This window comes from Castor canadensis, chromosome 7, assembly GCF_047511655.1.
Source record: "Castor canadensis chromosome 7, mCasCan1.hap1v2, whole genome shotgun sequence".
NCBI lineage: Eukaryota > Metazoa > Chordata > Mammalia > Rodentia > Castoridae > Castor > Castor canadensis.
The window spans coordinates 59,241,197-59,260,737 of record NC_133392.1 but is presented as its reverse complement, the minus strand read 5'-3'; the positions used below and the strand labels follow the sequence as shown (position 1 = coordinate 59,260,737).

At 40.7% G+C, this 19,541-nt stretch overlaps 3 protein-coding genes across 15 annotated transcripts in view; 2 read left to right on the top strand and 1 right to left on the bottom strand.

The window, feature by feature from the left end:
- Rufy2 (RUN and FYVE domain containing 2) overlaps window positions 1-5,252 on the top strand; it is a 44,064-nt gene extending 38,812 nt beyond the window's left edge. For 5 of the 10 annotated variants that reach the window (XM_020186650.2, XM_020186651.2, XM_020186649.2 and 2 more), the window contains 2 exons: window positions 2,393-2,470; window positions 2,553-5,252. In XM_020186650.2, coding sequence (XP_020042239.1) covers window positions 2,393-2,470; window positions 2,553-2,696 — 222 coding nt within the window. In that variant the 3' untranslated portion in view covers window positions 2,697-5,252. The remainder of the gene's footprint in view (window positions 1-2,392; window positions 2,471-2,552) is intronic. The other 5 variants (XR_012449730.1, XM_074078999.1, XR_012449729.1 and 2 more) reach the window with 4 other exon arrangements.
- Window positions 5,253-5,643: 391 nt separating this feature from the next.
- On the bottom strand, window positions 5,644-15,836 carry Hnrnph3 (heterogeneous nuclear ribonucleoprotein H3). Of its 4 annotated transcripts, none has more exons than XM_020186666.2 (10): window positions 15,703-15,836; window positions 10,936-11,070; window positions 10,276-10,414; window positions 9,564-9,748; window positions 9,028-9,114; window positions 8,728-8,843; window positions 8,217-8,352; window positions 7,830-7,925; window positions 6,966-7,058; window positions 5,644-6,861 (listed from the first exon to the last, which is right to left on the bottom strand). In XM_020186666.2, exons 2-10 carry the CDS (start codon window positions 11,045-11,047, stop codon window positions 6,785-6,787), a joined length of 1,041 nt encoding a protein of 346 aa, XP_020042255.1. In that variant the 5' UTR covers window positions 11,048-11,070; window positions 15,703-15,836; the 3' UTR covers window positions 5,644-6,784. The 4 variants fall into 4 exon arrangements, with proteins under 4 accessions (XP_020042255.1, XP_020042253.1, XP_020042260.1 ...); XM_020186664.2 differs by having other exon boundaries at window positions 15,684-15,817; XM_020186671.2 differs by having other exon boundaries at window positions 9,609-9,748; window positions 15,684-15,817.
- The window catches only part of LOC109701212 (uncharacterized), a 28,778-nt gene continuing 23,245 nt past the window's right edge, over window positions 14,009-19,541 (top strand). The window contains exons 1-4 of the mRNA XM_020186660.2: window positions 14,009-14,023; window positions 14,629-14,852; window positions 14,919-15,081; window positions 15,170-16,030. Of these exons, the coding sequence (XP_020042249.2) occupies window positions 14,009-14,023; window positions 14,629-14,852; window positions 14,919-15,081; window positions 15,170-15,763 (996 nt within the window). The 3' untranslated portion in view covers window positions 15,764-16,030. The remainder of the gene's footprint in view (window positions 14,024-14,628; window positions 14,853-14,918; window positions 15,082-15,169; window positions 16,031-19,541) is intronic.

Below are 19,541 nucleotides of genomic sequence, written 5' to 3'. Positions count from 1 at the left end.
GTTTTGCAACTGTGGACCAGTTGAAGTGTGAGACAGCTTCTCTATTTTCCTCATTATGGTTTTATCTGATGGAGTGTTCTTTAACTCGCTGCTCCTCTTTAATGACTGTGAGCCGGAAGTTAAATCTAGGGCCTTCATTAGGTTCTGGTGCAGCCTTCTGTTGTGGCTTTTTATTTTTGCTACATTTTAAAATATTCAATAGAATATTGTTTGCTCATTTTCCCTTTAAAATATAGTATCCTGTTCTATTTTGCCTTTAGGATAATTACTTTTAAACTTTTGTTTTACTACCACCATTCTGTTTAGATTTCCATTCTGGGGTTTATTTCCTTGACTTAAGTATTTCATGCCCAAGGCTTTCCTCAAATACGATATCCCAGCTAGGCATGATGGTGCATGCTAGTAAGTGCAGTTCTTGGGAGGCTGAGCAGGAGGCTCATGAGTTCAAGGCCAGCCTGGGCAATATAGTAAGACCATGTTTCAACAAACAAAAAAAATAAAGTGATATCCCCCAATTTCAATAAAAGGGACATACACACATACACACACACGCTTATTGGAAGCCTGGTGTTAGTTACAGTGGTAGGTTTTCACCACAGAGAAATTTCTAACTGGAGATTAGGTAGGTACCCTTTCTAATTAAGTGTCTGTGGGAGTTTTCTCTGGGGCACTTGAGTCTCTCTAGTGGGGGCTCCTCTGATGTCCTTTCTGGGGTGGGGGGGCCATAGTATAGTGGCTAATATTCTGGAACTGAACAGTCGTTTATTTGCAGAGCAGTAGTTTGCTGTCCTACTCTCTTGTTTGTTTCCTTAAGCAAGCAGCTTTGGCTCTCTGGATCTTAGATTTCCTCATCTGTAAAATGATAGGTGAAGGCCCAGCCAATGTCAGAAAGTTATTTCTGAACTTAATGACACTGTTTGTAAATCTGCCCTTCTTCAGAGGGCCTCACATCAGGCCCTCCTTCCCTTGTAGGTATAGCTAGGCAGAAAGCAAAGCTGCTTCCACTAGGTGGCTTTGGGACATTTACCTATTTACTTTCATTTATATGGTACCTTATCACTTGGATTGGACTGATCTTTTGGTGTGTGACGAGGGTGGATCCCAATTAGTGCCCTCGAACTGTCAGTCTCCTTGCTTCAGCCTTCTGAGTGCTGGGGTTACAGGTATGTACCACTACACATGGCTCTGGATACTTTTAAGGTCCCATCCTGCTTAAAAAGAAACTCCAGACTGGCAAGTGTTTCAAGTGGTAGATTACCTGTCTAGCAAGCTTAAGGCTTTGAGTTCAAACCCCAGCTGGTGGAGTGGCTCAAGTGGTAGAGGACCTGCCTAGCAAGTGTGAGGCCCTGAGCCCAAGCCCCAGTACTGCCACAAAAAAAAAAAAAATTTTCATGATTCAAGTCATCTGAGCCATTGCTAGTGCTTGACTGTAGAAAGATCTTACAATCAATCCTGTTTCTAAGAAACCTAGACTTCCTGGAGTAACCAGACAGTCTTTACTCACAGACGCTAGTTATTAAGTCTGTCTTTGGAGGCTGGAGTATGGATCGGTGGTAGTTTATGTGCTTACCATACATAAGGCATTCAGTTTGACCCCTAACCATGACCAAAAAAATCGTCTAACGGTTGCCTTCATGGAAGAAAATGGTTTTTCTAGTCCAGATTAAGAGTGATTGGTTAGCCATATTTAAGAATGAGTCAATTTTTAATTTTGAGGTATCAAGTTACTACCCGTTTGAGTATTTTCATCCATTTTCTACTAGTTTACAGAGTGGCTATTAAAATTTGGTAAGTTAGCCATATAAAACTGACTTTAAAGTGAGTTCTTACTCAAATATTGAACTCATGTCTCATTTTCCAATCTCCTCCACATTTTAGGGACTGCAAAGTATAGCTAATGCCAAATTCTTGCATTTCACGTGGTAATGCAAGAAATTTACCCTTGAACGTTGCTGTTAAGCTTCTTCTAAAAGACTTCTCATCAGCAATACTTTTATTTTTTAAAACATTTTAACATGGGTATGTTAAATATACACAGTTGTACAGAGAAGGGCAAAATGAATTATCATCCAGTCCAAGTATGTATGGGCAATTTTTGCGGGGAGGTGGTGAAGCAGCACTGGGGTTTGAACTCAGGAATTCGCAATGCCTAGGCAGGCAGTCCACATGTGCCACACCTCCGGCCCACTATCTTGTTTCTTATGCTCATCTGCACCCCTCATCTCCTCAGCTCACAATATTTTTAGGAAGACTCCACATTTATTCATTCTAAATCTTTCAGTATGTCTATTTCTGATTTTTCATCTACCCCTGTAAAATGTTTTGGGGCAAAAGTTTTCACTTGTAGTGTTACTAATATGAATATTAGTATTTGTCCTTTTCTTCCTATTAGGGACTGGTTTGGCTGAAAGACAAAGAAGCAACACATTGTAAGCTTTGTGAAAAGGAATTCTCACTCTCTAAGAGAAAGGTAAGGGAGGTAGAGAGTCCAAAAATTTTGGTATAAAGATGGTTTCTAATTTTATTTTTTTTCTGATTCTTCCATTTAATAGCACCACTGTAGAAACTGTGGGGAAATCTTCTGTAATGCCTGCTCTGACAACGAACTGCCTTTGCCTTCTTCACCAAAGCCAGTCCGAGTCTGTGACTCCTGTCACGCACTGCTCATTCAGAGATGCTCATCTAACTTGCCCTAGGACTCCACAACCAAATCCTTCCCTATCAAAGTACTTGCAATGAATGCTGTCTGTGACCATGCATACAAGGTATTCAGTGTTCAGTCAGTATTGTATGTTTATCTTCTATATATTCAGTTCATGGGAATTATATGTTTGATCAGACATTTACTTTCCAGTGTTACTCAGAATCTTCAACAGAGCATGGAACCCTTACCTTAACTCCACTGAAAGGCCAGATAGCATACATAGCTAACACACATTTGCCTTATTTTATAAAGGCCTTCTTAAAAATAAGGCTTCAGATTTTCTGAATTCTGTCAAGTTGGCATTTGATGGTGCCTCTCATTTTCTTAGTGCACTTTAAAGCTTCACAGTTCTCAGAGAAAGACTGAAAATGCATCATAAATTCCTCAGAATTTTTATTCCAATACAACATTGAAGGTCTCACAAAGGTGTCTAGGTTGGCCTTGAACTCATGATCCTTCTGCCCAAGCTTTGTGAGTGCCGGGATAGCAGGCATGTGCCACTATGCCTAGCCTGTACATTTCTCATTCTGTTAAGATTGCAACTTAATTGTATTTTATTTGCTTTTTTCTCCCTTTCCCCTTTTTTGCAATAGAAAAGGCCAATTATTTTATCCTATATAATTTCATTGGCTATAAAGGTCTTTCCTAAAAATCAACCACTGTTTTGTTTGCAGATACTTTTCAGAGTGGGTTAAATGTACACTGATTTGGGGGTCAACCTTTTCCTTCTAATCTTGAAAGGAAGTTACACGCAACAGTCTTCCTTCCTAGACACTAATTTTTTTAAGGGAGTGGGGTCAGACACCAATTCAAAAACAAAAACTCAAGTCCCAGACTGGGGGCATGACTCTAGTAGTAAAGCACCTGCTTAGCAAGTGCAAGACCCTGAGTTCAAACTCCAGTACCACCAAAAAAATAAGACTAGAAATCCCTCCCCAGGGTAGGAAAGTGTTTTTCTACACAAGCTGCAGGGAATTATAGGCTTATACAGATTCTCTCCTTTAAGCGTCATAGTAAGGGGGATAAAAACTTTGCCTTTGATGGTGTAGAATAATTGAATAGTTAAAAAAGTTTCTATTCTACTACCACTGGATTAACTTCTAAGAAACACTGTAGTGATAATGTATATCCACAGTAAAATTTTACCATGTCTGGGCTGGAGTGGCTCAAGTGGTAAAGCACCTGCCTAGCAAGCATGAGGCCCTGCCTTCGAACCCCAGCACTGCAAAAAAAAACAAATGCCCAGTACCTCTGTGCCTGCAGGGGTCTTCGGTAGGTGAAGATTGGTGGCTTCTGAACTATTTCAAGCAGAAAAATTTAATGAACACTAATCTAGTTATATTGGTTGTAGCGTACCAAGAATTTAATTATTGTTACCTCTGTATAATCATTTCATCATGATTCAGAATCCTATTTTTTTTATTAATCTAATTTTCAGCTGTGCACTTAAGTTTGTGAGCCTTTCAAAAACACCATATATAAATTTCACACTCCTAGAAGGCACATTGCCCCTCCCTCCCCCTAACATATTTATTCTACAGCATTTTTTCCTCATTAATATTTAGCTTTCTAAATTGCCAAAGCATGAAAAAAAAAAAAACTGTATTTTACTTGAAGACACATTTTTCTAGAACCTGTAATTTTCAGTCAGCTTCGGAGCTCAACTTCAGTAAGAGCTGACATAGATTTTTAGATGCCCTTCCTTAAATGACAGAAATACTGAGAATGAATTATATTCTTGAACCATTTTGCATTGATGGGATAGATCAACATTTTTATGATTGTTGCAAATAAGTATAAATGAAAACTTTCAAATAGGTAATTCTTTTTATTATGTGGTTTAAACAAATTTGGAAAGGTTACTTAAGTTGTGTAAATTCCAAGGCTCATTTCATTAAACCATGATGTTTAGTCATTCATTTAAATTTCTCACCATTCAAAACTTATGCCGGGTGCCGGTGCCATGCCTGTAATCCTAGCTACTTGGAAGGCTGATAAAATAAGGAGGATCGAGGTTTGAGACAATTGCCAAAAACAAAACAAAACAACAACAAAAAAACCCCAAAGCAAAATGGACTAGAGGTATGGCTTAAGTGCTAGAGTACCCAGTTTGCAAGGGCAAAGCCCCGAGTTCAAACTACCCCAATCCCACCAACTTCCTCCCTCCACCCAAACTTCTATCATCACCATCAATTTGGGTTTTTGGGGAGGCAGCTTTTATGACAGCAGTGTAACTTGCTCTGCTTAGTTTGGGCTTACTTTTGGGGGTTGGGGATGTAGTTGAATGATACAGTGCTTGCCTTGCATGCATAAGGCCCTGGGTTTGAACCCCCAGCACCACAAAACAAAAAAAGCCTTCATATTTTGTAGTGTGATCCTACATACACCACTTTCACTTTTCAAAACTAGACTATGTCATTCCCTGACCTAGCCAGCACTACAATGATCATGGTGCCAAGGAACTGCTATTGTAATTCTACTAACCAACCTGTAATATTTTAAAATAAAATATGAATTTTATAAAATAAAGATGTGAAAGATTAGTCTGCTTTAGAAGGGCAACGTTCATTTCTAACATTTTGTACTTTCACTTATTGAAGATTTTCAGAGGGCATCCTGGGACAAGTACTTTTGACATTTGTGCTGGGGATGTAGGCTCAGTAGAGCACTTGCCTACCTACCATGCACAGCTCAGTAGAGCACTTGCCTACCTACCATGCACAGAGATGCTAGGTTCAATTCCCAGTCCTCAAAATTATCACAGGGCCAACAGGTTCCAAATTTATTAGCTATAACATTCCCTTTTCTTTCTAACAACAGAAATCACTTCTTTGTAGTCACCTAAATTCAATCTCCAATTTAAACATTATATGGTACTTTCTACCAGTTTGATTTATGTAATCAATAATCAACAGAAAGCATTCTAGCAGACAAGATACTATTATCTCCCACACTGACATTTATTACAACATGAATAACATTTCTAGCCAAAACAAGTAACAAGTTCAGAACTGAATTCACATTGACAGGTTTCATTTGATCCATCAGCCAATTTGGAAACAAAAAGCCATACTGACCAAAGTGATAAATTTAAAAAGCACCTTTTCCTTGCTACATAAAACATTTTAACTAAAACTGTAAGCTGAGATCATACAAAAATCCAGCTGCAGGATTCTTGGTTTAATTGAACATGACACAGATTTGCTTTAAATTTTAAAAAATGTAGTTGTTTATACAGTTATTTAAAAACCATGTGCTCTTTTGGGTATGAAACTGAAGATACATCTGTGAGAACTGCATTCTCCACAGTAAACACTTATGTACTTGCCTGAGTTCTCATGTCATCATCGAGAACTTTAAGCTAGTCTAGGACATCTTGAGATAAAGTACAACTCTCATTTTTTGGAAAACATTTTTGGTATTTGATCAAGTCCTAAGGGAATTCAATCAGGAGCTAGAATTTAAACTTTCAACACCCCCATCCCCAGATAACACGATTATGAATATTCAGAAATTGAGATACCTCTTAGATCATTTCAGAGCTATGCCTGATAAATTATATTTGAAAAAGAATATAGAATTAGATGAATTTATATTCCTGAAACCACAAAAATTCATCTTCAGGCATTATATTTACATTGTTGTTCAGGAGAAATTAAACAAGAGTTGCACTAATTATTCAAGCTTTCTTCCAGATGCCTGCTTATTGACTTGCAGTTTATGCATAAGCAGGCCGTTATCCTTTAACATTACACCGCTCAACTTTTTGTAGCGTTAACAGTAAAATACATCAACCCAAATCTTATGAAGGCAGTACATCTTCTGCAGTAACTATATATAAAAAGTATCAACAACAGTGGTTTGAATATAAAAATTTATTTTTAAGTCAAAGTATGCAACAAATAAAACCTACAGAAAACAGATTTTCCCATCACAATCTGTTGCTTTACCAAATAATAGTTTGAAAACACATTCCTTCAGTCATTATAAAGTTCTTAAAATACAAAAGAAATTAAATCTGTAAGAAAGTCTAGTAGACCAGATGCTGTTGTTAGGACTTGTGTGTTGGTGGTTTTGCTTTTAGTACATCCCGCGCCATCCGCCTCCACTCATGCCACCTTGCCCATAGTAACCTCCACTGCCTCCACCACCGCGGCCTTAAGAAAAGGATATTAAGGATCATTGAGCAGGATATATCCATGCACAATACAGCATCTACACTTTTAATTATGAGGACTAACAAACCACTAGACACACTTACCATAACCACCCAAGCCATCAGGAGTACCATATCCTCCACTGTAATTGTTCCCCATCCCCATTCTTCCAACAGATCCATATCCTCCCTGATTATCTTTACAAAAAAGAAATAAAAAGAGAAAAACGTTTGAAATTGCTTGCCATGTAGCTAATAAACACTGCATTTTTAAAAAATTTTTATTTTATTCATATGTGCATACAATGTTTGGGTCATTTCTCCCCCCTTCCCACGCCCCCTCCCTCTCCCCTACCTTGCTACCCAGCAGAAACTATTTTGCCCTTATCTCTAATTTTGTTGCAGAGAGAGTATAAGCAGTAATAGGAAGGAACAAGGGTTTTTGCTAGTTGAGATAAGGATAGCTAAGCCAGGCACTGTGGCTCACGCCTATAATCCTAGCTACTCAAGAGATAAGGATAGCTATACAGGGAGTTGACTCACATTGATTTCCTGTGCATGTGTGTTACCTTCTAGGTTAATTCTTCTTGATCTAACCTTTTCTCTAGGTTCCTGATCCCCTTCTCCTATTGGCCTCAGTTGCTTTAAAGTATCTGCTTTAGTTTCTCTGCGTTGAGGGCAACAAATGCTATCTCGTTTTTGAGGTGTCTTACCTATCCTCACCCCTCCCTTGTGTGCTCTCGCTTTATCATGTGATCAAAGTCCAATCCCCTTGTTGTGTTTGCCCTTGATCTAATGTCCACATATGAGGGAGAACATATGATTCTTGGTCTTTTGGGCCAGGCTAACCTCACTCAGAATGATGTTCTCCAATTCCATCCATTTACCAGCAAATGATAACATTTCATTCTTTTTCATGGCTGCATAAAATTCCATTGAAACACTGCATATTTTAAAAACTTTACCTACCCATTCCATCTCTGCCATAGCCTCCCATTCCAGATCCTCCCATTCCAGAACCACCTCCAGGAGTAGAATTCAAGAAGAGTTCAATGTATCGATGTTCTTTAAGAAAAAAGGTGAGTCATAGTGAAGAAAGAGACATTAGATCAAATTTATCAATAAAAGCTTTGAAAGGTCAATTAGTATTAAACTGAAAGCAGGCCTATCGATTCCTAGAGAGAGGAAGTACGTAAACTTTTAAGAAATCAAATGGGTTTTAGGTCTCAATGATCGTGCCTACAGTTACCTACAGATCCTAGGACCTCTTACATTTACTTAAACCAATTAAAAATTCATTTTTATTGTGAAACTGACATCTAGGAATCAAGACAGTAAGCCAAAGACACCACTTACGCATGTTATTTTTATCCTTAGACATGGCAGCTACTGCATCTTCATGTGTCACAAACTCTACATCTGCTTCTCCTGTTGCTCTGCCATCAGCTCCAATATCAATATGAACCCGTATTGGATTTAGTGGTGAGAAAAACTAAATAAAAATTAAACACTTTTTACTTTATCCAAATTATTGAAAGTTAGTACATACCTTGATTTTTTTCCCCCTCACCCACTGAAACAAACCCTTCCACTGCCCCATGTTACTGAGCAACATCTCAATTAATGAGAGGTCCTAGGAGTATGAACATAAGACTACGCACTTATGAAAAATGAAAATTACTGCCTTTAAAATAAGGTAGGTGATATGAAGTTTAAAAGGAAAAAATGTATACATAATAAACAAGCCTGTCATGGGGGGAGGATGAGACAGGAGGATAGAGTTCAAGGCCAGTCTTGGTTACAAAAAAAGATGGGGAGGGGGGAAGAATGCTTCAGAACTGATATAAAACCACTTATAATTACTCACGTTTGCAATATCATTTTCAGTTGCACGAAAAGGCAACCCTCTCATATGTACAAAATGACCACCATGAAAACCTGAACTCGCATCACCAGCTCCACCATAGCCATGTCCTCCCATACCTAGAAAATAAAATTTGCTAAATTCTAAATCATAAAAGTATACATATATACAAAGTATAAAGCCCAATAAAGATGTGCACTGAAATATGTCTGAGTGCACTGTTATGTAAGCCACCTAAGAGTACCACTGAAAACTTACAAGGAAAATACTAAAATTTACTTTAGAATAAAAAAATTTTTTTACCTCTTCCATCTCTCATTCTGTCATCAAAGCCATCATTTCCATAGCCATAATTATTATAGCCACCATAGTCATCAAAACCTCCATAGCCTGTGTAATTCAAGGAGAAATACATGAATACCATCCTAAGAGATTTTATAATCCAGTTTACAAAAACACATTTTGTGGTAAAGGTTTAACGTCATTATTTCACACTTGCAATCCCCCAACTTAGTACAAAGGAAAAAAAGCAGTTAACATTTGATAAAAATTTAAACCCTTAAAAGTATAAATTCAGACATGACATATAAATTGAATTCCACCTTTATGCTAAAAAGAAAACATGCCAATTATGTACATTTTTATTTCTGTGGAAGTTTTCTGGGTGTCAATATGTGCATCAATCAAATCCCGCAGCTCGCCATGGGACTCTGTATGTTCATGAACAGGTTTTAAAACCAAGTAGGTACTGAGATGACTGCCATTTCTGTATTTCTTGACAAAGCGTCAGGAACATTAAGAAAATGACAACAGAACCTTTGTTCATTAGATACACATACCACCATCATATCCATCACCTCCTCGTCGCATTCTGTCATACATACTTCCACGCCCAGCTCCATAATAACCCCCTCTTCCTCCTATTGGTCTATCATATGGTCCTGGTCGCTGTCCCAGCAATCTTCTTGGTGGATCATAAAATCCTTTGATTTCACTCCTGCTACTTCTGAAGATCTCAATATACCTATTTAAAAAATGTTTTAAGGTATAGGTTTTAGCACAAATGCATTAGAATAAATTAGGTATTGGGTAAAATGCAGTAAAGTTTTTCTACATCTAGATATATAACCCAATTTAAATTGCCTAAATACACAGTAAGTCAACATTTTTATACCTACAAACTTAAATAATTAAATATTTAAGTTTTACATTAAGACAAATGAGTCATTTGAAAGCAATTAATAAAGTAGGAATTTATTTTTAGTTTGTTTCCTTTAGTACATGATAGGTGTTTAAGGAAAATAGGTCATTATACAAAAGCATTCATCAACAACATCCTACAGAGAAATGGAAACAATCTAATTTTAATTTAAGCAAACTATCAGCATTAATTCCCCACCCAAATCTGTAGTTTCCATGTTAAATTTAGGTAATTATCAATTCTTTTAAACTACCCCCAGAAAAATGTTATGGTTACCCCCCCATTTAAGCAAGTGACCCGCAACCCCCAAAAATAAAAATTTAACACCATCCCAAACTCTCCATCCCCACCTGTGCCCTATTCTTTCCTTGTGTTTCCCCAGAGCATTTTCTGCTATCTCCTTTGAAGCAAACTGCACGAAGGCCTCCCCTGTGCTTCTCCCCTGGTAGTCCATCGTCAATGTTATCCCATTTGGCACGATTTCCAACCCTTTAACCCAAGGACAAATACCCCATCAAGGGGAACAGTGTTAAAGGCTGAAACATTCCCATCTGAATCAAATATTTAAAACAAGTCTAAACAAATCAAAACAAAACAAAAAAAAAAGCTTAGTTTCCCATCACCCCGTAATACAAATGGATTATCTGAAATATTATTGGATTAAACTTTTTTGCAACCAGTGTCTTCAAATTATACAACACTCTAAAGCCCACCTATATTACATGAAAAAAAGCTACAAATCAAATTTAACTATGCTCCGAATGCTAATTCATGGTTCATTTCATCACATAATTATTCCCAAATTAATTGTACTGTATATCAGTTAGGTTTCACATATTCTATGCATTCTGTATTGAATATTAAATGGAGCACATTTCATATTTTATATATTTAATGGAGATTATCACAAATTTAAAGTTCCAAAATCAAATGGATTTTATAAATTAAAAACTGAATGAAATAAATTTAAAATTAAAATGTTACTAAACTTTGACTAATACTGGAGGTACCTTGAAAGAACTGAACTATTTCCTCTTTGCTGCAACCAAATGGCAGTCCACGAAGTCGTACTGTCCCATCACTAGCGTCATTTGGACCATTATGTTTCATAACCCAATCCATTTCAATATCCTTTGATTTAAATGCTATAAAAATAAACAAGCACATAAAGCAGTCAATCAAAACATACTCTTCTCAAGAAGTACCTAGAAACACCTCTCAGAAGTGTTACAATAGGAAAAATAAGGTTTAAAGTGACTCATGCAACAATATTCCCAATACAATGGTGTACAAACTTCCTATTTTGGGGTAGGGAAAAGGCAGTGAATTCAAAGCCCTCTAACCAAAAAATCTACTTCTTAGGACCAAATGTTATATATTGTCTAAATCTGAACACATTAAACCATCTTTTAAAAGGGGAAAATGCCCACTTCTAAATCTAGTTTAAATACTCCTCAAGAGTAAGAGTTTTAAGTGACTGAGTTAGTCTGACTTTTAAAATAAAGGTAAAAGTGATGGCAAGCTGCACATGGTAATCCCAGAAAGACCCAGATTTTCAAGCCAGCCAAGGCTACACAGCAAGACCCTGTGTGAAAGCCTTCCAACAATATAACCCAGTTTAATCACTGCTTTATCTTTTCTATTGATTTAAACAATTTTTTAAAAAGCAGTGAGTTCTCCTTTCCCTCCCAAATCAACCTGGTCACCCATTCAGTTCTCTTTCCCATAAGCAACCATCCTTTCTTTGAAAATTCCAGAACATTTTCAAAGAGGCTAATGCTTAAGTCTTTCCTTCAGTTGCAGAAACTTACCATACCTTACAAATCTCACTATGCAGCTGTAAAATCCCACTCACCTTAACATTTCAAATCTTTCCCTCACCACCTCCTCCCCTGTGAACAAAGCAATTTGTTCACTCGATTCCTTTATGCTTGATCCCAATGATCTAATTATCAGCACAACTTCAACAAAGATTTAAATTTCCTTTCCTCGAATTCACGCATTAAAATAAGCAAATGTAAAAATTCTCCCCAAGTGGGTATTAATCTCTCCATGTGAACCATCTTCAGTGCCTGTGTTTTTGTGTACTAGGAATATCAAAGGCTTATACCACTGAACTACATCCTCACTTGATCTCCTGAAAGCTAAGATCCTAGGTGCCACTCGACAGAGAACCAGAATCAGAAGAACATTTTTATAACTAGCCTTGCAACTAATTCTTGCACACAAACTACTAATATGAACCCAAAAAGAAACCCTATTCTGCCATTTACTAGTTACTTAAACTACTTAACTTCTGAGCCTATTAAATTATAAGACAGAACAGAAGATACCTACACCTCACTTACACTGTTCAAAGAGTTAAAGTGCTTGTCTGCTTCAGGATAAGCATCACCAGTGGCAATGATTGATAAGATATACCACAAACAAAATATCTGAACCTTAAAGGAAATAAGGACTATTAAAACAAGTATTTTACCAAATCAACAAAGCAGTTTTTAAAAGTTTAATACTATTCTAGAGAGTAGCCCTGAACAAAGGCCCCAATTCAGTTTGAGAGGGAAAAAGTTCAGAGGTATTGTAAGAGTTCAATAATTTTCCTTAAAAAATTTTTTAAAGTATTCCAACAAAGGGCAGAAAAGATTAAAAAGTGGAAAGGATGTAACATCAAATATTACTTCCTCATGAAAATCATAAGAACTCTAAAAATTCAGTCCAGGCTGACTTTGAGCCTGCGATCATCGCATCTCTATCAAGGAATGCTGGGATTACCAGACAGCACCATATTAAAAGTTCAGACGTTCTTTTTTCAATGTAAAGATGAATTCAACATATAAATTTTTATTTCAGTAGCAAATAACAAAAAAGATGTTAATTGGTTTTACTGTAAACCTTAGCATTTCACAAGAAAATATCAGCAAGCAAACTAGTTTTTAGGATCAGCTTGTACCATTGAGAAAATTCTTATGAAAATAAAAGTATCCTACAACAAATTACAACAGTCAACACAATTTTTAATTGGGGAAAAGTTAACCAAATCCGGAACACTAACCATTTTATAGAATAACTTTCCATCCCATGTTATGCAGACTACATAATAAAAAGATGGTCTTGCTTTAGTATCCCTTCAAAACTCAAGTTTGGAATTCTACTTAGAAACTCTACAGGCAGGGCTGGTGAAGCAGCTCAAGTGGTAGAGCACCTGCCTACCTGAGTACCAAGCATTATGTCCTGAGTCCAAACCCCAGCACAGCAAAACAAACAAAAAACCCTCTAAAGGCAATGTACTCTAACATCTTAATAAAACTGTCCAAAATAGTTTACTAATTATTCAGTATAATCCACCTCAACCTTTCTTTGCAACAATTTCATGACTAATCACTACTTTGCTTTAAGAATTTCAAGAGCTGCCAGGTGTGGTATGTGTCTGCAGGACCAGTTAGGAGGCTGAGGGAGGATGGCTCCAGTTGGGAATTCTAGGATAGCCTGAGCAACATAACCAGAATTTATTTCAACACCGGCCCCCCCACTGCAAGTGTCAGCACCAATGAGAAACACCAACAGTTGAAATGATTTTTTGTCAATTTCATGTGAGATTTTAAATATATTTTCCTAAGAACCCAGTCACAAAATACTGCAGATTGTAATCTATAGTGTGGCTAAGGCTTGAAAATGAGGCAGCTTGCTAGCGTTGGAACGACTGCCACAAGTGCTTTTTGGGATGATAAAAGTTTGTTCAAAAAAAGTTTGTTGTGAGGTCCTGAGTTCAAGCCCTAGCATAACCAAAAAAAAAAAAAAAAAAGAAAAGTTAAGATTGTAGTGGTAGTCTGACAAGTCGTTATAGGTACTAAATCACACTGATAGGTACATTTTAAATAGAAGTTAGTTGTAAATGAAATGTGCCATAAAACTGAGGCATCAAGTAATAAAGAACTACAATATATTACTCATAACCTGAAGGGATATTGTATCTTTTCAGGTATAAAGCCTAAAGACATGCTAGTCACTTAATGATCAAACCAAGGACACAGAAAGGTAACAACACTGTTATTTTAAAAAGGGAATTATATGGATTTCCACATTATGACAGATGAAAAAGTGGGCAAAGAAATGTCCGCAGTTTAATGCAATAAGGAAAGTTTTTAGTCATCACATTACTGCTTCAGAGGAAATTCTGGGTTATCTGCCTTTACAAAAACCACTAAAAACCTGTTACGAGTAAGATTCTGGTAAACTTTTCCTTGTCAATCTTGAAAAAGTATACAGAACATCAACAACAGGCAATAAAGTTTTTTGTTTTTAAAGCTGGAAAAGGAGGGCAAGACTTTTGTAATGATTTATGCGCATCACTGCAAACTAAATTCTCAGACCTTGCGTGTCCCTTTTGTATTGTTTTCAATGAAAATTACCGGTGGAGTTCTAGTATAAGGACCCAAACCAAAACACACAACCCCACCCCGCGCGCGATTAGGCTCACACATCTCTAACAGGCTTATTTGCTGATTCGAAATACCATTCTAACCCTATACTAAAAGAAAAACACGCTCAGCTACCAAAAGAAAACTAGCTGTATTTCCATTTGACTCCCGGCCTTAAAGCAAGAACACCCCCCCCGCACAAGTCTTGCAGACTTATTACCGGAAAGTTGTTCAGCAATTCTAGGACATGCACACATTTTCTGACATCAGTGGTGTTTTAAGCAGTTGCTTCCCAGAAGGAAGCTCCTACTCGAGTCCCATCCAAGTGCCAAACTACCGAAGCCCGCTGCGGCCACCCGCCCCACCCCGCCGTCCAAAAAAGCGGCCCCGCACATCCCCGGGCCCACTCACGTCCTAGGAGAAGCCACCCACTTCTCTGCTCGCGAAAGTACTCACAAAGCCTTTGTGAACGTTTACGCGAGAACACCGCGAAAAGCCTTTGTCAGCCGGTACGTACTTGTCGAGGTTCCGAATGCGGACTACAAGGCCGGCTAAGCGTCCTTTCTCCCCCGCAGGCTTCCTCGCCAGCGGCCCTGGGGACCAGAGCGCCAGGGAGAGTACGCCCCTTCCCCCTCCCGCCCGGCGGCCAGGCCGGGCTTAAAAACCTGCGCCAGCGGGCGGCGGAGTGACAAAGGAGGTCGTCCCTCCTTTGTCCTGGACTGGGACTTGCGCGCCTTCGTCGCCATTGGCCTCCTCCCCCAGCTCCAGCCTCTCTCATCCTGCGATCTGCGTCAGAAGTCACTCGCAGTCCTGCCAGCCCAGGTAGCCCTGCCGAGACTGCGGAGGGAAGGGAGGCCGCGGTGGGAGGCCAGGCCCGTTCGGCGCCATTTCCATCGGGAGCGCGCCCGACAGCCCCGGTCCTCTCCGCGCCCCGCGGCCCAGCCTTGCCCTGCTCGCTGCGCTCCCCACCCTCATCCCTTCCGGGGAGCCCTGGCCACCCCCCACCCCTGGCCTTCCAAATCAGTTTTTCGAAGTGGGAAACAAAAAGTACAAAGAGCGGGGAAGGGCGGGAAGGCGAGGTGTCCGCGCCACCGAACCCAAAATGGCGGAAGCCAAACCAGCAGGGAAAGGGGAGGAACTGCTGGAAGCCCCCCACCTCGGGCCTCGGCGTCGTCCACTGAGCTCCACCTGGGCAAGACCTCCCCTCGGCAGGCCGCCCTCCGCGAAGTGGGAGATCGCCCGGGAGGCGCAGCCGGCCGCCTCCGAGAGGCGACCTCCACACTTCCCCCACCCCTCCCGGCCTTCTCCCGACTCCGCTCGGCACCGCCAGCCCAACCTACCCCCTTTTACTTCAGATACCCTGTCGGGCGATAGTAACACCGACTCCGGGCTCGCGGCGTCGGGGCGGGAGCAGGGATAGATGGTCCTCCCGCTGTAGCGCTCCCCACAACGGTTTTTCCAACCGTCTTTGGCGGTGGCAACCGCTAAGGAAGCTGCGCAGCACAGCTACTGCCTTGGGGGATGGGAGGGAGCGAGCGAGGAGGAGGGGGTGGAGCAAAGGCTATGGAGACCGGCCGCTCTGTTCTCGCGAGATGAGACCGGCAGTTCCGCCTTGGCGCGGGCGGAACGAAGTGCGCTTGCGCAGTGCTGGGCTGACCGGCTGAGGACGAGGTAGAGGGAAGTGCAGGTTGGTTCGGTGAGAGAAAGCGATGTGTTGACTCCGTTTTTCTTGCTTACCTCATAATCACCCAATTCTCAGAGCCTTCCTTTCTGCCCGCTTCGGGAGGATGTGAGCGGCAGTAGCAGCCTTGCTAGTGAGTTTTGAAGAAACGGCAGTAGCAGCCTTGCTAGTGAGTTTTGAAGAAACTGTAGTGTCGTAGTTTGGAAGAGTTCTGCTCTGCCTGCTCCACCGCGAACAAATCCCATAAAAGGCTCCGCCCGTAACCCAGTGTAAAAAGAGCGCCACGTGGTTCGATAGCTAAACCCGGAGAAGCTTTTTCTACTCTCCCATGTTTGCATTATTGGAGTTAAAAAAAAAAAGTTTTCTCTGCTGCGAAGATACAAAGTGTCTACCAGGCTCTTTTCCGCTCAGGATGTGGGTCTCCTCCTCTCCTCCATCCTATCCCCTGGAGATGCAGGCCGCCCTCAGCAGGTTCATGCGAGCTCGCTGCGCAGGGATGAGAGTTTGGAGGACCCGGGCTACTTGTTAGATTACCTCGCTATGGTGTTTCTCTGTTAAAATCTCAGTGACCCAACAGCGGCTCATGGCGGCAGGCTTGAGCTGTTGCCTAAACAGCCTGTATATCCTGACAGTTGTGCTTATAAGTGACACCTAATAAATGTTCTTTGCTTGTGCTCTCATGCACAAAAGTTCCTAATGAACGTTACTGTTGGCAATAATGGCGCCGATAGGTTTCAGTTCTTACTGCACCCTTAAGCTTCTGTTTTCCAGGGTCACGGTCCTGACTCCCAGGGTCACAGTCCTGCCTCAAGTCTAGCTTGAATCCTCCTTCTGCCCCCAACCTCCAATCAGCATGAACCATAAGATCCTAACCAACCAGATCATGCTGAGTCCTACTGAGGGGTATTTAAGCCCTTGCCCCTCCTGCTTCTCTCTCTTGGTTCTCTCTGCTCTCTCCCTCTCCCACCCAGCAATAAAGAATCTCTTGGCCAGATCACTCCTCTCCACGTGGTCACTTTTGGGGCCTATATTTCCTTACAGTTACAGCCTTTTGTTTTTGCTAGGTTTTAGACCAAATTTTCATGGGACTAGTGGAGGGCAATAGTGGTAAAAGACATGAGATGTGGCCAAGGGCCGGTGGTTTACGCCTGTAATCCTAGTTACTCAGGCAGAGAGAGGAGGATCGCGGGAAGATCAAAGCAAGTTAAAGTGGAAAGCAAAGGTAGCATAGAAGGAGCTGAATTTAACCACAGTGGAGCGATCCCAGAGGATGGGAATGACTGTAAATGTGGAGGAAGCTAGGTTGTTAATCAACTTTCAATGTCCAGCGCAAAGATTTTGGACTTTGTTACAGACATTGAGAAGTCCATTAGGTGTGGAGTGCACAGGAATGTGGAGTGTAGAGAATTTTTTGCCCTTGAGAAACCTGTAGTGTATAGGATGGAGTCAGGAGACCAGTTATTACCATCAGGTAATGGAAGCTTCCATCCCAAAGCTTTAATCTTCAAACCTGCTTAAGATCTGTGTGAATTAAGGCAGTAAGAATTGCCTGCTTCATAGTGTCCTAATGGTATTGTTTTAGCCCACTCCTCCAAATACTCAGAGGAATGGGGAAAGGGAGAGTATGAGCTTCATCACAAGACAGAAAATCTAGAATGTAACTATAGCTCACTTTCACTGAGCACTAACTACTTGGGAGGCTGAAATATGGAGGATTGAGGTTCGAGGCCACCTGGAGCAAAAAGTTTAGGAGACCCCATCTCCTAAACTGCGGTGAAATGGTGCGGTTGCCATCCCAGCGATAGCAGGAGGCGTAAAGTAGGATTGTGGTCCAGGAAGGCCTGAGCAAAAAGTGAGACACTGTCCAAAGTGACCAGACTAAAAATGGCTGGAGGCGTGGCTAAAGCGGTAGAGCATCTGTCTAGCAAGCGTGAAGCCAACCCCATACCGCCAAAATGATAAGTAAATTTAAAAAAAAAAATGCTGTATTAGCAAACTCCCACAGTCCAAATGGAGTTCTTCCTTTGCTCCTTCTAAGGGTTTAGGTTACATGGCTGTATTATCCTTTCAGTCTTTCAACCTGACTTGGTAGGTGGAATTCTATAATCCCTTCTTGTATTCAGACTGTGTAGTGCCTGATTGAATTCAGCATTCTTTTCACATACTCTGTGTAATTATGGGCTGTAATCCTAAAATCATCATGAGTGACTTTTCACCACTGAACTGCGATGTTTCTATTTTTGTTTTGGGGGGGTGCATAATTTCTTTGCATGGGGCACTCTTTGCCATTGTGAAGATTAGGAAGTCCTTGGAATTAGTCCATACATTCCTTTTGCCTTTTTGTTATTACAGAAGTAGGAAGTTTTGAGTTAACTACATTATGTAGTGGTAAATACAATCTTTATTTGGCTTCCTATTTAAAAAAAAACAAATGCCAGTTCCCTGTCTAAGTTGAACCCTGTAAGGCTTTAAGGCTGGGTGGCCTGGTTCACTGCTGCTGTTAGGGTAAGAGGCCGGCCACCTTCCGAGAGGACAAAGGACACTCGAGACAAAGGAGGTCACACGGCGAGGTTTATTTCTAGCCGGGCTAGGGTCCAAGCATCCGCCTGATGCAGCAGGTTTCAGCAAGGACCCTGAGAGAAAAGCTTAAGCAGATCTTATACTCTTTAAAGCATCAATCATCGTCACATAGGAATTCCTCATGCCCCTGGGGTCACATTTTCCTGATCTTGCCCACATCCTGATCTTGCCCACATCCTGGTGGTGGGGTAATATTATTTATTGGGAACTGGGGAAACACCAGAGGCTTACTTATCAGGTTACAAGGAATGTGTTCTCCCATAAATTAGGGGCTAGTAGTGGAATAGAAACCTAAGGTTTAGATAAGAACAGCAGGGAGTCCTGCTTTGGAAAGTTTATTTACAAGTGGAGACAAAGAAAGGCAGGGATGGGTGCTTATCTCTGCATGATGCCTTTTATCTCAGTCCCAAACTCTTGCATGGCTCTAATGAGCAATTCCTCACAGCTCTGTCCGAGGTTACAGCTTTTAATTGACAGTTTACCATGTTTTACAACCCTGTTTCAAGGCTATCTTCCTCTTCACGAGGTTACCCAAGGGTCATGCCAGTTATAGCTGATTTCTAGGCTAGGTGGGCTGCCAGTTAATGGCCCCAACATTCCCCCCTTTAGATGTTCATAACGAGGAATCATGTTCATTTGGATGATATGCGTAAATATTTTCAGGGCTAGGTAGCCCTTCATATTGTCTCAGGACCATGAGTTGGACTGTGCTAACTCGATCTTTTATGAAGGTCACTAGCTTATTCAGAATGCATGGGCCGAAAGTTAGGATAAGCAGCAGTATAACCAAGGGACCCACCAGGGTGGAGACCAAGGTAGTAAACCAGGGGGACTTATTGAACCAAGCTTCAAACCACCCTTCTTGGGCCTCTCTTTCCTGCTTTCTTTTTGCCAGTCCTTCCCTCACTTTAGACATAGACTCCCTAACTACTCCTGA

Coding starts and splice junctions, on each gene's coding strand:
- Hnrnph3 (XM_020186666.2), bottom strand. CDS start 11,047: ATGGATTGGGTTATGAAACATAATGGTCCAAATGACGCTAGTGATGGG. Junction 9,115..9,563: donor AGGTGATGGATATGATGGTG/GTATGTGTATCT, acceptor TGAATTACACAG/GCTATGGAGGTTTTGATGAC. Junction 7,926..8,216: donor TAAGGATAAAAATAACATGC/GTAAGTGGTGTC, acceptor TTTTTCTTAAAG/AACATCGATACATTGAACTC.